The 15,791-nt window shown below is 47.3% G+C and overlaps 1 protein-coding gene across 3 annotated transcripts in view; it reads right to left on the reverse strand.

Annotated features, from left to right (window-relative positions):
- Positions 1 to 15,791, reverse strand: part of FBXL20 (F-box and leucine rich repeat protein 20) — a 50,727-nt gene that overhangs the window by 32,221 nt on the left and 2,715 nt on the right. For 2 of the 3 annotated variants that reach the window (XM_033078776.1, XM_033078775.1), the window contains exon 2: positions 1,176 to 1,237. In XM_033078776.1, the coding sequence (XP_032934667.1) occupies positions 1,176 to 1,237 (62 nt within the window). Of the gene's footprint in view, positions 1 to 1,175; positions 1,238 to 15,570; positions 15,589 to 15,791 lie in introns of those variants that run through there. The other variant, XM_033078777.1, reaches the window with a different exon arrangement.

Here is a 15,791-nt window from a genome sequence, read left to right on the forward strand (position 1 = left end):
AAGGGGGACCAGGGGGAGAAAAAACCCCACTGGGAATGGAGGGGGAGGAAAAACCCCAGTGGGAACAGGGGATAAAAACCCCAGTGGGACCAGGAGGGATAAAACCCCAGTGGGACCAGGGGGGCAAAAAACCCCAGGGGGGATAAAAAACCCCAATGGAATCAGGGGCAAAAAACCCCTAGTGGGACCAGGGTGGGGAAAAAAAGTCCAGTGAGATCAGAGAGGGAAAAAATCCCAGTAGGATCAGAGGGGAGGAAAAATCCCAGTGGGACCAGGGGGGAAAAAAACCACAGAGGGAACAGGGGTATAAAAAACCCAGGAGGACCAGGGGAAAAAAAAAAAAAAACCCCAGTGGGACCAGTGGGGGAAAAAACCCCAAGGGGATCAGGGGGGAAAAAAAAAACCCCAGTGGAACCAGGGGGGGAAAAAAAACCCAGTGGGACCAGGGGGGGAAAAAAAACCCCAGTGGGACCAGGGGGGAAAAAAACCCCAAAAACCCCAAGGGGACCAGGGGGAACAGGAGGCCCTCCATAAGATGCAGGGCACTGCAAATGAGAGATCCTGATCCCTTTTCCCTGCTCCTTTCCTCCCAGGAGTGATCCAGCAGCTCTGCCCAGCTCACACTCCCCTCCCCACACTTCACTGTCACTGAGTGTTGACAGAACCAGTTTCTTGCAGTGTAAAAACGTTGTTGTTGTTAATAATTCAAACTTCCACCTCCTTCTGCTTTCCCCATTTCCAGTCCAACACCTGAGCTCAAAGCGGTGACAAACTCAGCTCTGCTGAGAGCCCAAAATCAGGGGCAGAATTATCCACAAAGGACTTTGGAACCCTAACAATCCACAAAGTCTGATGTGTTTGGTGTTTGCCACCCTGCCAGGAGCTGAACATCTGGCTCCTATTGACAAGGGACAGCACAAAGTCCACTGGAGTGGAGCTGGAGCAGAGGGATTCACTTTGGTTTTAAACTCAACCCCTCAGAGAAGCAGAATCCTGATCTCCACATCATTCCACCCTCAGCAGACAATCAACAAACCTAAAACCCCAAACCCAAACCCCAAACTGCTGACACAGAGCTTTGCCCTGCCTCTCTCTGGGTCTGGCTTTATCCAAGCTCAGGATTTGGGAGCAGAGCAGCAAAACCCTGCATGCAAAGAACAGGAGGGAGGACTCACCGAAGCAGCAGCTCTTTGGGCAGTTTTTTGTTGATTGCAGCTTCATCGTTGTTTGAGAACATCTGCAAACACAAAACATGGCACAGATCAGCCACATGGCAGAGGAACAGAGCCAGGGAAGAAGTGGTTGGTGCACAAGGTTGGTGCACAAGGTTGTTTGCAGGTATTTGGAGCTGTAAATTCCTAACAGATCAACATTTTGCTGGATGGAGCATCACACCAAAATATCTCCAGCCATGGAGAAGGATGCTGTGTGGATTGGGATGTTAAACATGGAGTGAGATTTGCAGCTGTGCCAGTGACAGTAATTTCATTATTATAAGCCACACGTTACAATCCAGAGTGTGATCAAAGGGATCTGTTCTGTCACCATCTGTTGAGGGTGGGGCAGTGATCCTGTCCCTGAGCATGGATCCATCACATCCCAGGTATCCTGTCCTTGAGCATTGATCCAATCCTATCACATCCCAAATATCCTGAACATGGATCCATCACATCCCAAATATCCTGAGCATGGATCCATCACATCCCAAATATCCTGAGCATGGATCCAATCCCAAATATCCTGTCCTTGTGCATGGATCCATCACATCCCAAATATCCTGTACCTGAGCACAGATCCAATCCCATCACATCCCAAATATCCTGAGCATGGATCCATCACATCCCAAATATCCTGTCCCTGAGAAAGGATCCATCACATCCCAAATATCCTGTACCTGAGCAGGGATCCAATCCCATCACACCCCAAATATCCTGAGCATGGACCCATCACATCCCAAATATCCTGAGCAGGGATCCATCACATCCCAAATATCCTGTCCCTGAGCATGGATCCAATCCCAGCACATCCCAAATATCCTGGCCCTGAGCAGGGATCCATCACATCCCAAAAATCCTGAGCATGGATCCAATCCCATCACATCCCAAATATCCTGTACCTGAGCAGGGATCCAATCCCATCACATCCCAAATATCCTGGCCCTGAGCATAGATCCAATCCCAGCACATCCCAAACATCCTGAGCATGGATCCATCACATCCCAAATATTCTGTACCTGAGTAGGGATCCATCACATCCCAAATATCCTGAGCAGGGATCCATCACATCCCAAATATCCTGAGCATGGATCCATCACATCCCAAATATCCTGAGCATGGATCCATCACATCCCAAATATCCTGAGCATGGATCCATCACATCCCAAATATCCTGAACATGGATCCAATCCCAAATATCCTGAGCATGGATCCAGCACATCCCAAATATTCTGAGCATGGATCCATCACACCCCAAACATCCTGTACCTGAGCAAGGACCCATCACATCCCAAATATCCTGACCCTGGATCCAATCCCATCACATCCCAAATATCCTGTCCCTGAGCATGGATCCATCACACCCCAAACATCCTGTACCTGAGCAGGGATCCATCACATCCCAAATATCCTAAGCATGGATCCAATCCCAAATATCCTGTCCCTGAGCATGGATCCAACCCCACCACAATTTCACTTGAACCCCAGTGTGAAAATCCAACGTGCTGCCCCTCAATGCCCCTTTCAGTGCAGCAGCTGGTGATGGAAATGTGGGAATTGAGGATCCCCATCACCCCAGAGAACACCAAACCCCAGGATTCTGGAGTCACACTGGGATTTGCTCCCTAATCCCAATTTGCCAGAGCACAGTGGTAAAGGAGGAACTCTCAAACTTCTTTCCCAAAAGTGCTGCTCCCCCCACAGACCCTTTCATCACCCTTAAATCAGGACTCTCCTGCCCAAAAAAATAATCAGATAAATCAAAGGAGCAATCAGAGAGCAGGAGCAGAGTTCCAGAAAGGAACCACAGCAGGAAGGGTTAAAACAGAGATTCCAGAAGCAGCCAGGAGTCTCCTGTGCCTGATCACAGGGAACTGTGCCCATCAAATCCCTCAGCAGGAAAAATCTCACCTCAGCCCCAGCACAAATCCCATCCCCAGACTGTGTTCTGCAGGAGTTTCTCTTTGACCAGCACTAATCTAAAGGAATGTTTGTTTTTTTTTTGGTCTTACTAAAAATAGTCCTTGGACTTAAACCCTGCCAGGGCTCTGTGGGAGAACCCTGATCCTGGATCCCCCTGGAAAGACCCAGGGTGCATCTCCAGACCTCTTTTTGTGCAGTTTTCCTTCAAAGCCTGAGGCTCAGATGGCAGAGGCTGGGTGAAAAGAGGCAGGAATTGGGATTTTGCAAAGTCATGGCAGCACGTACAGCTAAATTTACCACGGGCATGGGGACCTTCTGGCATGCTAAAATAAAGCTCTGAAAAAATGGCAGAGGCTATTCTGGATGTCCAGGATTTCAAAACACAGTAATTTCACCATTATAAGCTGCACCATTTTGACTAAAATTTTGGTCTGAACCTGAATTGTGGCTTATAATCAGGTGTGGTTTATATATGGACAAAAAATGAAAAGTTGCTGACATCTGGAAGTGCAGTTTATAATCCCAAAATTACTGTAAATGTTCAATTCTGTCCCAAACATAAGGAGCAACTTTGCTGCTGTGTGAAACCTCATGGGATATTGGGAAGAAATTCCTTCCTGGGAGGGTGGGGATGGAATTCCCAGGGAAGTTGTGGTTGATCCATCCCTGGAAGTGTCCAAGGATGGGCTGGAAGGGGATTGGAGCAGCCTGGGATGGTGGCTGTGGAATTTCACAGGGAAGAATTTCTTCCCAATGTCCCACGAGGTTTCACACAGCAGCAAAGTTGTTCCTTGGTGGAGGATTCTGTGTTTGGTACAGAATTAACATTTAGATACAGGAAAAAAAGTGTTTTTCTGTGTCCTGTCCAGAATAATTTCTTCTGTTGGACAACACCTGGTATTAAAGAAGATAAAAGAGATGTTAGGAGAAGGAAATTTGGAGTATTTTGTTTTTATCTCCTGAAGGATTTTGAAATCCTGGATGTCTGGAACAGCCTCTTAGAATATTCCAGACTATTCTGACTTCCAGGGATGGTGAGGATGTGGCACCAAATCAACACCAAGGGCACCACAAGGAGGGAAAGGGAGAATGTGACACCCTCAGAGGTGGGCAGGAAATAAAAACCAGAAACATTCCCAGAAACACAACCCAGAAAGTGCTGCCCTGTCAAGCAAAGAAACAGTGAAGAATTTACAGCCATAATCTATGAAATATTAATAAATATTGTGATTTTTAACTGCTCCAGCTTGTTTATTTGTTGGACAGAAAGTGTGAGAGGTGATAAACTCACAGGTAATGTGTGTTGAAGATGGAGCTGGAGTTCCCTGCCCCCATGGGCCCCTCCTAATTCAGGATATTCCAGGGTTCTGTGAGCCCTGATCCACGAGGAAATGCTGCCCAGACCCTCCACAACTGCACAGCAGCACAGGAAATGAAGCCATTCAAACCAAGCCAGAAAGCAGGCTGCAGTTATTAATTATTAGAGAGCAAATAATGAGCTCTGGGAGCTGGTTTTAGGTTGGGAAAGGTGGGGGATCAACAGAAATTAATGATTACATCCTTAGCTTGAATATTTTGGAGTTTACAGCCCACCCAGCCTGTACCAAGACACTTTGGGGATCTGAAATTTCTGTTCTGTGTGAATTTGTTCAGAGTTGAAAGCCTGAGATGCACTGGGAGGTTTCTCCAGCTGTAAGGCTGCTGGTTCCCAGCCCAAATTCCAACATTTCTGGTAAAATTTGCACCAATTTTATCTGTTATGGTCCACATGGGGATGAATAAATCCAGTACAGTCACTGACACAAGACAAGACTCACAGCAAACCTCACCCACAACTCCAATCTAGTAAAAAAAAAAGCTGAGCACAAACCACAAAAGAACAGGAAAAAAAGTGGAATTCACTCTGTGCTTCCTTTGGAAAAGCTCAGTGAAGCTTTGAGATGAATCCTTACAAATATTCAATATGTGCTGACAGCCTGCCTCGAGTTCTGCTCATTTTGGGATCAAATTCCACACTCAAATAGACAGAGCCATGAGAGACATGGATTTCCTTCCCAGGACAGGATTTTGGGAAGCAGCAGCTGGAGCAGGCAAAGAAAATATTGCACTGCAGAGATAAGTCACAGTGAAAATCCAAGAGCTCCTCATTGCAAAGAATGAAGTTTTTACATCCACCAAGCAGCTCTGACCCAAGGAATTTTATTTCCAAACCAGCTGGATCTGCATGAATTCTCCAAGGAAATGGATGAGGCCAGGCTGTCACAGGCTCCTCTGGGGATGTCAGGATGCTCCAGGATCAGCAGGGATGGGAACTCCTGCCCCAGCCACGCTCACCCCTCTGGCTCCTCACCAGAGCTCTGCTCAGGCAAAATCCTGACTAAGCAGGACAAACAGAAATAGAGCCAGGCCAAAAAGGCTTATTACAGGCTTAATATTCCTAAAAATAGCTGGGCAGGGAGGGGACTGCACACTGTCACACTGCTGCTTCCTGGGTGAAGTTTAAATTCCTGCTGGGATGGAGGAGTTACAGTAATTTCAGGATTATAAACTGCACTGAGTATAAACCCCATCTCTGGGTGTTGGTAACTTTTCATTCTTTGTCCATACATAAGCTGCACCTGATTATAAACTGCAGATTACAATAGAGTGTGATAAAAGGGATCTATTTTATCAGTATCTGTTGAGGTTGGGGCAGTGATCCTGATCTCTGTGGGAGATATTCTGCTAATGGGCATCCATTGAAACCAGGCAGGGCAGTGTTCTTTATCTCATGGGATATCTCCTGTTCATGGCCATGTTTATAAACCAGGCAGGGCAGTGTTCTTTATCTCATGGGATATCTCCTGTTCATGGCCATGTTTATAAACCAGGCAGGGCAGTGTTCTTTATCTTTTCACAAACCATCTTTCCTCCAGCCAGTCATTTTCTGCTCATGGCCATTGAGTCCCACTGTGGCACTGATAAAATTACTGCATCCCATTGGGAGTTGCTCCAGCCAGGGGGAAGAGCCCAACATTTCTTACCAAGATAAAAACAGAGGTTTGGGACACTAAGGGAGCCCCTTTCTCCACTGGATTCCAGAGGAAAACCGGATTTCTCCACATCCCCACTGGAGCTTGGGAGGGAAACTGCACCTTGTACAGGAGCACTGCTCCAACTGAGCCACATCTGTCACTGCAGGAGGATGCAGCCACCATGGGATGGGACTGCTGCCAACACCCTGCCTGACTGATGGGTGTCAGGCTGTACTCTGACTGTGTCAGGGTTTGGGGTTTGTTCTTTGTAGTGCTGTATTTCTATTTTAATTTCCCTAGTACAGAACTGTTATTCCTAATTCCCATATCTTTGCCTGAAATCCCCTTGATTTCAAAATTACAATAATTTGGAGGGAGGGGGTTTACATTCTCCATTTCAAAGAGAAGTTCCTGCCTTTCTCAGCAGACACCTGTCCTCCAAACTAAAAAAGCAACTTTTCATTCTCTGTCCATATATCAGCCACACCTGATTTTAAGCCACACTTTGGGTTCAGACCAAAATTTTAGTCCAAATGGTGCAGCTTATAATGGTGAAATTACTGTACCTGAGCCCAGCCTAATGGGCCACATTAAACCAAGAGGCTTTGCAGGGTTTTTTGAGCCAGCAATGATGCAGACCTCAGTCAAAGCTGACAGGAAGGGAGCTCCTCCCACTGCACATCCCTGAGTGCAGAACTGCCCTGGAGGGAAATCCCTCGGTGATGGATGGGCACAGGGACAAGGTCGTGCTGCTGCCTGCAGAAAGGAAAAGTCCCCAGGCACAGGTGAGATCAAAACCTCACTGACTGCACATCTCCCATGTCAGTGCCACGTGCTCCCACCCCACTGAAAGGGAAAAGTGAACAGGAACCCCTCCAGAAGCTGCCAGGCACCCATTGGGCTCACTCAGCCTTTTTTTGTTCACCTGTTTTGTTCTCCTGTCCTGCCAGACAATTCTCCCCATCCCAAACCATCCCAAACCCTCTCTGTGCTCAGCTGAAATCACAATTCCAACCCCCACAAGCCTGAGTTACCCAAGGGGTGCTGGCAGCAACCGAGCAGCTCCTGGGGTGACCCTGGCAGGACCTGAGGCCACCCTGGAACAGATCTGGCAGGACCTGGAGCAGACCTGGGGTGACCCTGGCAGGACCTGGGGTGGTCCTGGGGGTGACCCTGGCAGGACCTGGGGCCACCCTGGGACAGCCCTGGCAGGACCTGGGGTGGCCCTGGAGCAGCCCTGGCAGGACCTGGGGTAACCTTGGCAGGACCTGGGCTGGACCTGGCAGGACCTGGAGTGGACCTGGCAGGACCTGGGGGTGACCCTGGCAGGACCTGGAGAGACCCTGGCAGGACCTGGAGGGGTTCTGGGGTGGCCCTGGCAGGACCTGGGGCAGCCCTGGCAGGACCTGGGGTAACCTTGGCAGGACCTGGGGGTGACCCTGGCAGGACCTGGGGCAGCCCTGGAGTGTCCCTGGCAGGACCTGGAGCAGCCCTGGGGTGACCCTGGCAGGACCTGGAGGAGCCCTGGAGTGTCCCTGGCAGGACCTGGAGAGGCCCTGGGGTGGCCCTGACAGGACCTGGAGAGGCCCTGGAGAGACCCTGGCAGGACCTGGGGTGACCCTGGCAGGACCTGGAGCAGACCTGGAGCAGCCCTGGAGTGGCCCTGGCAGGACCTGGAGCAGACCTGGAGCAGCCCTGGCAGCTCCTGGGGTGACCCTGGCAGGACCTGGAGAGGCCCTGGAGCAGCCCTGACAGGACCTGGAGGGGCCCTGGAGTGGCCCTGGAGAGACCCTGGCAGGACCTGGGGTAACTGGCAGGACCTGGAGGGGCCCTGGGGTGACCCTGGCAGGACCCAGACAGGCCCTGGTAGGACCTGGCAGGACCTGGGGTGGCCCTGGCAGGACCTGGCAGGACCTGGGGTGACCCTGGCAGGACCTGGGGTGACCCTGGCAGGACCTGGGGTGACCCTGGCAGGACCTGGGGTGTCCCTGGCAGGACCTGGGGCAGCCTGGGCACAGCTCAGGGAGGCCCAGCTCAGTTAATCAGCTTTGGTTGCCCACGAGCTGTACCTGGAGCTGAAGGAGAGAAAATTCCCCTCCCCAACATCAGTGGGGTCACAGAGGGAAGGGTTTGGGCAGCACCAACCCCATGAGGAGCCTCAGCACCCCAAAATTGGTGACCCAGCAGAGATTTCTGATGGAAAACACTGCTGCTCCCTCACACAAACCTGCCAAGGTTTAAAACACCCAGCACTGCCCAGAAGAACATCCAAAAAAGAGCCAAAAAAGAAGAGTATAAATAAGAAAAAACTTCCTGACTTGCCCAGGACACCCTATGGCCATACAACACCCACTTACCACTATTTATTTTTAGCTTTTTAGAAGCTCATTTTAGCAGTTTAGCTCATTTTTTTACAATTTACTACACTTAGAAAGGATTAAAAAAAAAAATCCAACTCAAAAGCTGAGACATGATTCAGTATTTTCAGCCTAAACCCAAGACTTAGCCAGCTCTCAGAGGCTCATCACAATTCAAATAAGCTGCTTTGATAAATTATAGTTCTGGCCCTTCCCAACACCTGCAATTCTGTTATTTTTACTGGTAATATTATCATTATTATTATTATTATTGGTAATAAGGTGTTTTTTTCACTGCTGGTTTTATGTAAGATGCTGGGATCATTGGTATAAATATTGGAAATAAAATCAAATGATGGCCTATTAAATAAAAAAAATAAAAATCCACCTGAATTGAGGTGTGAAGAAAGGAAAACTGGGGGATGAGGGAGAGGGGAGCTGTGGTTTCAGCTGGATCAGGGAGGGTAAAACCCTGCCAGGCCTGACTTTCCCAATGCTGTGACTCAAAGGAAGCTCCCAGGCAGGCAGAGAAAACAGTAATTAGTGCAGAGTCCCAGGCCCCAATTAATGATGGGGGCCAGAAGAAAATGGGATGTGGCCACTTGTGAGGCCAGCCCTGAGTCCCTTTCCTGTCATGCAGGATGGGCACAGCCCCTGTGTCCAGGGCCACCAAAATGTCCCCAAAATGTCCTCAAAATGCTTCAAGCAGCAGCTCCCAGTGCAGCCAACCCCAGATCCATCAGGGGAGTCAGACACAGAATCAGGGAATGGTTTGGGAGAAAATTTGGGACCCTCCCAGTGAAACCAGTCCCAGAATCCATCAGGGAATTCCTCACTGGAGTCTTGGAGAAAATTTGGGACCCTCCCAGTGCAGTCAACCCCTGAATCCACCAGAGAATCCATCACTGGAGTCAGACACAGAATCAGGGAATGGTTTGGGAGAACCCTTGGGACACCTCCCAGTGAAGCCAACCCCAGAATCCATCAGGAAATTCCTCACTGGAGTGAGACACAGAATCAGGGAATGGTTTGGGAGAAAATCTGGGACCCTCCCAGTGAAACCAACCCCAGAATCCATCAGGAAATCCTCACTGGAATCAGACACAGAATCAGGGAATGGTTTGGGTTGGGAGAACCTTTGGGACATCTCTCAGTGAAGCCAGCCCCAGAATCTGCCAAGGAATTCCTCACTGGGGTCAGAAACAGAATCAGAGAATGGTTTGGGAGAATCCTTGGGACACTCCCAGTGAAACTAACCCCAGAATCCATCAGAAAATTCCTCACTGGGGTCAGACACAGAATCAGAGAATGGTTTGGAAGAACTTTTGGGACACCTCCCAGTGCAGCCAACCCCAGAATCCATCAGGGAATTCCTCACTGGAGTGAGACACAGAATCAAGGAATGGTTTGGAAGAACTTTTGGGACACCTCCCCCTGTCCCAGGCTGCTCCAAGCCCTGCCCAGCCCTGGGCACTGTCAGGGATGCAGGAGCAGCCACAGCTGCTCTGGGAATCTGTGCCACCCTCACAACCTTCCAAATTTCTCCTCTTGTGGTTTAAAACCTTCCCCTTTTTTCTGCAGGAAAAAGTCCTGTGCTCCTGGTGGGGGGTGGGACTGGAGGAGCTTTAAGGTTCTTCCAACCCAAAATATCCTGGGATTCTGGAAAATCCAACACATTCATTGTCACCCAAACCCTTCACACAATCCTGGCAGAGGGAGAAGGGAGAAGTGAATCCTATTTGGAGCAAAAATAAAAATTTGGGATACCTGTGTCAGTCTCCAAACCTCCCCAAATCCCTCCTCCCTCTACTCAAGCAGCACAGTGGGGGTGTGAAACACAACTTGTGGTTCACATCTCTTCCTATCTCATCCTTTAAAACAAATAAATTAAGAGTTTATTATTCACCTGTTGCTTTTTGAAGTGTGATGTGGCAAAATAAAAAAATAAATGGGGGTGGGGGAGTGAACAGGGATAAGGAAAATCCATCAGCTTGGACATCCCCATCCCAAAATCTTTAATTTTTATGGTTTTTCTCATTATCTGTGAGCCACATCATTAGAAACCATTCAAAAAAAACAAAAAAAACCCCAAAAAACAAACAAATAAAACCTGTTTCAGCTGTGCCACCTCAGGTATTCCTGGGTTGTGTCACCCACAGTTTCTCTTCCCATATAAAATCAAATTCCATGGTGTTACATCAGTCCTTGCAAGGAGAGGCAGAGCAGAGTTTGCCCTGCTCCCTGCCCTGTTTGTGTCCCTCTGTTTGCACAACCTCCATTCCTTGGAACAGCAAAGTCCCAGCCAGGAGCAGCCCAGGGAGGGGAACAAGGACACCCCAAAAGGATCAGCCCTAAAGGAAAAAAACCCCAGAAAACACAGAAACAGAAATTCAGAGGCAGCAACAAAGCAGATTCCAAAATGGGATTAGGGTCAGGGAGATTATTCAATTTCTGAACACAGACAGGATTAATTATTAGAAGGTAACTCTGTTTTGGAGGATTTGAAGTTTCCCATTTTGCATCTCTCCAATTAAACAAAACCTGGGAACTGCAGGGGTTCAGAAGGGTCAGAATTCCCTGGCACTAAGGACCCTGAATCCAGAAATTCCATGGATCCATGCATCTGTCAGGCTGAGGAAATTAAATCCTCAGAGAACTTCCAAAATTTCATTTTTAGCAGAACAAATTTCCCCATGGACACACACACCTGACAGCAGCTCCCAGAGGAGGCTGGAAAGGATGGAGATTTTGGTGGTTTTGAGGATGTAGATGGTTCAGTCAGGGGAGAAAAAACAGAACTGGAATTACAGAAATTTCATGATTATAAACTGCACATTACAATATAGAGTGTGATCAAAGCTTTCTGTTCTGTCACCATCTGTGAGGGTGGGGCAGTGATCCTGATCTCTGTGGGAGATATTCTGCTAATGGGCATCCATTGAAACCAGGCAGGGCAGTGTTCTTTATCTCATGGGATATCTCCTGTTCATGGCCATGGTTTATAAACCAGGCAGGGCATTGTTCTTTATCTCATGGGATATCTCCTGTTCATGGCCATGTTTATAAACCAGGCAGGGCATTGTTCTTTATCTCATGGGATATCTCCTGTTCATGGCCATGGTTTATAAACCAGGCAGGGCATTGTTCTTTATCTCATGGGATATCTCCTGTTCATGGCCATGGTTTATAAACCAGGCAGGGCAGTGTTCTTTATCTCATGGGATATCTCCTGTTCATGGCCATGGTTTATAAACCAGGCAGGGCAGTGTTCTTTATCTTTTCACAACCCATCCTTCCTCCAGCCAGTCATTTTCTGCTCATGGCAATTGAGTCCCACTGTGGCACTGATAAAATTACTGCATCCCATTGGGAGTTGCTCCAGCCAGGGGGAAGAGCCAAACCTTTCCTACCAGGATAAAAAACTGAGATTTTGTGACACCAAGTTGCCCTTTTTTCACTGGATTCCAGAGGAAAACCGGATTTCTCCACATCCCCACTGGAGCTTGGGAGGGAAACTGCACCTTGTACAGGAGCACTGCTCCAACTGAGCCACATCTGTCACTGCAGGAGGATGCAGCCACCATGGGATGGGACTGCTGCCAACACCCTGCCTGACTGATGGGTGTCAGGTTGTACTCTGACTGTGTCAGGGTTTGGGGTTTGTTCTTTGTAGTGCTGGATTTCTATTTTAATTTCCCTAGTAAAGAACTGTTATTCCTAATTCCCACATCTTTGCCTGAAATCCCCTTGATTTCAAAATTACAATAATTTGGAGGGAGGGGGTTTCCATTCTCCATTTCAAAGAGAAGCTCCTGCCTTTCTCAGCACACACCTGTCCTCCAAACTCAAACAGCAACTTTTCATTCTCTGTCCATATATCAGCCACACCTGATTATAAGCTGCACTTTGGGTTCAGACCAAAATTTTAGTGAAAATGTTGAAATTACTGCACTTCATCCTGAGGGCTGAGGGAAGCAGCTCCAGGTGACATCCCAGGGCACAGGAACTCAGTGAGTCCTCCAAGAGCATCAGGAGTCACTCAGGAGATGCCTCCCCTCCTCTCTGCTGTGCTTTGGCTGCTCCTCCTCAGGCAGGAAGCAGAGAAATCCCAAACAGAAGCAGGACTGGGATCTGCCAGGGCATGTTCCACACTGAACCCACAGCACAGAGAATCAGGAGTCACAATCAGGAGTCAGGCTGGGTAATGTTTTCCCCTTTTTGTTTGCTTTGCTGCAGTAAGTGCTGATTTTCTCTGTGGTGGCCACACCTCCTGTGAAGGGATTAATCCCTCGTGGGGCTGGCCATGGCATTCCCAGGAAAAAGAGAATCCCACTCTTCCTGGAATCAAAAACCCAATTTAAGGAGCTTGGCCCATATTCCACACCATATTTTATTCCTGGAGTAAAGAATTATGATTCTTCTGAACCCCCAGGACGAGTGGATTTGTGAATTGCCCAACAACAATGGCTCAGGAATCTGTTTACGTGGCTCCACAAAAGACAATAAACCAAGTGCAAACACAACCCAGCCTCCCCCTCTGCAGCTCACCCGGAATTTCAAGCCTGAAGCAGACACAAATTATTTGTCACAGCCCCAAATTGGGCTATTTTTACCCCAAGATAAAATTCCAGACTTAGAAACCCTACAGCATCCCTGCTCAGCCAGGGGAAACTGCCTGGGGGAAGAGGATGAGGAAGAAGAAGAAGAGGAAGAAGAAGAAGAGGAAGAAGAAGAAGAGGAAGAAAAAGAAGAGGAAGAAAAAGAAGAGGAAGAAAAAGAAGAGGAAGAAAAAGAAGAGGAAGAAAAAGAAGAGGAAGAAAAAGAAGAGGAAGAAAAAGAAGAGGAAGAAAAAGAAGAGGAAGAAAAAAAAGAGGAAGAAAAAAAAGAGGAAGAAAAAAAGAGGAAGAAAAAAAAGAGGAAGAAAAAAAAGAGGAAGAAAAAAAAGAGGAAGAAAAAAAAGAGGAAGAAAAAAAGAGGAAGAAAAAAAAGAGGAAGAAAAAAAAGAGGAAGAAAAAAAAGAGGAAGAAAAAAAAGAGGAAGAAAAAAAAAGAGGAAGAAAAAAAAAGAGGAAGAAAAAAAAGAGGAAGAAAAAAAAGAGGAAGAAAAAAAAGAGGAAGAAAAAAAAGAGGAAGAAAAAAAAGAGGAAGAAAAAAAAGAGGAAGAAAAAAAAGAGGAAGAAAAAAAAGAGGAAGAAAAAAAAGAGGAAGAAAAAAAAGAGGAAGAAAAAAAAGAGGAAGAAAAAAAAGAGGAAGAAAAAAAAGAGGAAGAAAAAAAAGAGGAAGAAAAAAAAGAGGAAGAAGAAAAAGAGGAAGAAGAAAAAGAGGAAGAAGAAAAAGAGGAAGAAGAAAAAGAGGAAGAAGAAAAAGAGGAAGAAGAAAAAGAGGAGGAAGAAAAAGAGGAGGAAGAAAAAGAGGAGGAAGAAAAAGAGGAGGAAGAAAAAGAGGAGGAAGAAAAAGAGGAGGAAGAAAAAGAGGAGGAAGAAAAAGAGGAGGAAGAAAAAGAGGAGGAAGAAAAAGAGGAGGAAGAAAAAGAGGAGGAAGAAAAAGAGGAGGAAGAAAAAGAGGAGGAAGAAAAAGAGGAGGAAGAAAAAGAGGAGGAAGAAAAAGAGGAAGAAGAAGAAAAAGAAGAGGAGGAAGAAGAAAAAGAGGAAGAGGAAGAAGAAAAAGGGGAGGAGGAAGAAGAAAAAGGGGAGGAGGAAGAAGAAAAAGGGGAGGAGGAAGAAGAAAAAGGGGAGGAGGAAGAAGAAAAAGAGGAAGAGGAAGAAGAAAAAGGGGAGGAAGAAGAAAAAGGAAAGAAGAAGAGGAAGAAGAAGAAGAAGAGGACTGAACTCCCACTGCCTTCATGACCTCTGAGCAGCAGCTCCCATTCTCCAGACATTTCTGCCCCAATTTTCCCCCTCTCCCACAAAATGTGAACTCTCCCAACCATTCCAAACTGGTTTCCAGGAAGCAATTTCCACCCATTCTGCCCCTCTGGAAAATAAATTTATTTCACCCATTTTGGGAACTCTTCTGAGCAGCATAACCTCACTGGAAAATCGTGGATTTAAAGGAAAAGAGCTCTAAAAGTTCCCAGGTTATCCAGGTGAGTGGGTCAGAGATAATCCATGCTGGGGTAATGAAGGATGCTTTGGATTTATAATAATCATGGAATGGTTTGGGATGGAACTGAAAACTCATCCAGTGCCACCCCAGAGTGGGCAGGGACATTTTCCATTGTCCCAAATGATCCCTGACAATTCCAGGGATGGGGCAGCCCCAGCTTCTCTGGGCAAAACACAGCAAAGAAACAGGATCAGGTTTATAAGCATTTCTTGTAGCTCAAAATAAGCCTTTCTACAACACACCAACTCTTCCTGTGTAAATATAGGTTTGAAAAATTAATTTAGGCCTCAAAAGCTCCTGGAGCATTTTGCTCATCTGTTTGTTACTATGAGAAGAAAATAACATTCCAGCAAAGAAAAAAAGAAAAAACCCCACCCAAAACAAGGCAAACAAAGCTCTTCCCCACTCTTTTCTCCCCAATGAATTGGGTTCATCGTGTCCTGGTGCAACCCTGATGAAAACCCTCCCAAAACTGGAATGAGCTCCAGCACAGCAAGAGGAAGGTTGAGGAAGAAAAGGATGTTGATGCCCTGTGAGATATTTCACCCCAAAAATCTGTCACCAACCTGATTTTACTCTTTGCTCTGTAACCAGCCAATCTGTAGCAGTGCAACAAAAAAAAAAAAAAAAAAAAAACCAAAACAACAAAAACCCAAACAGTGCAGGGAAGAAGAGCCCAGAACAGTAAATACAATAACCCTGGATAATGCAGGGCTCACGTGCAGGTTCCTCTCCAGAGTTTCCCAGGGTGTTTTTAGCACAGAAAACACCAATATTACAACATGGAAAAAAACCCTGAGCCCACCCCAAACCCCACACTCACTCAGATCTGATTTCCAGAGGAAGAAAACAACCCCACGTGCACCCACCAGCATTCCCTGCACTTTTCCCAACTCCAGAATTTCACCAGAACCTCCCCAGTTTACCATTAACCAGCATTTCCCAGCCTCGTTTTTACCATTCCAGGCTCTTTTTTGTCCCCCCGGAGAAGGAGCAGGCTGGGATTTCCATCCTGCACAAGCGATGGGAAGTAAATCCCGCCGCTGCCCTTCCTCCCCCTCCTCCTCCTCCTCCTCCTCCTCCCCCGGGAAGACAGCTGGGACAACAATGCGGCTGGAATCGCCCTGGCTCCACACTCCTGCTTTGTGCCATGTCCTTTGAATAGATCTCATTGTTTAC

This window comes from Catharus ustulatus, chromosome 23 (genome assembly GCF_009819885.2).
Source record: "Catharus ustulatus isolate bCatUst1 chromosome 23, bCatUst1.pri.v2, whole genome shotgun sequence".
NCBI lineage: Eukaryota > Metazoa > Chordata > Aves > Passeriformes > Turdidae > Catharus > Catharus ustulatus.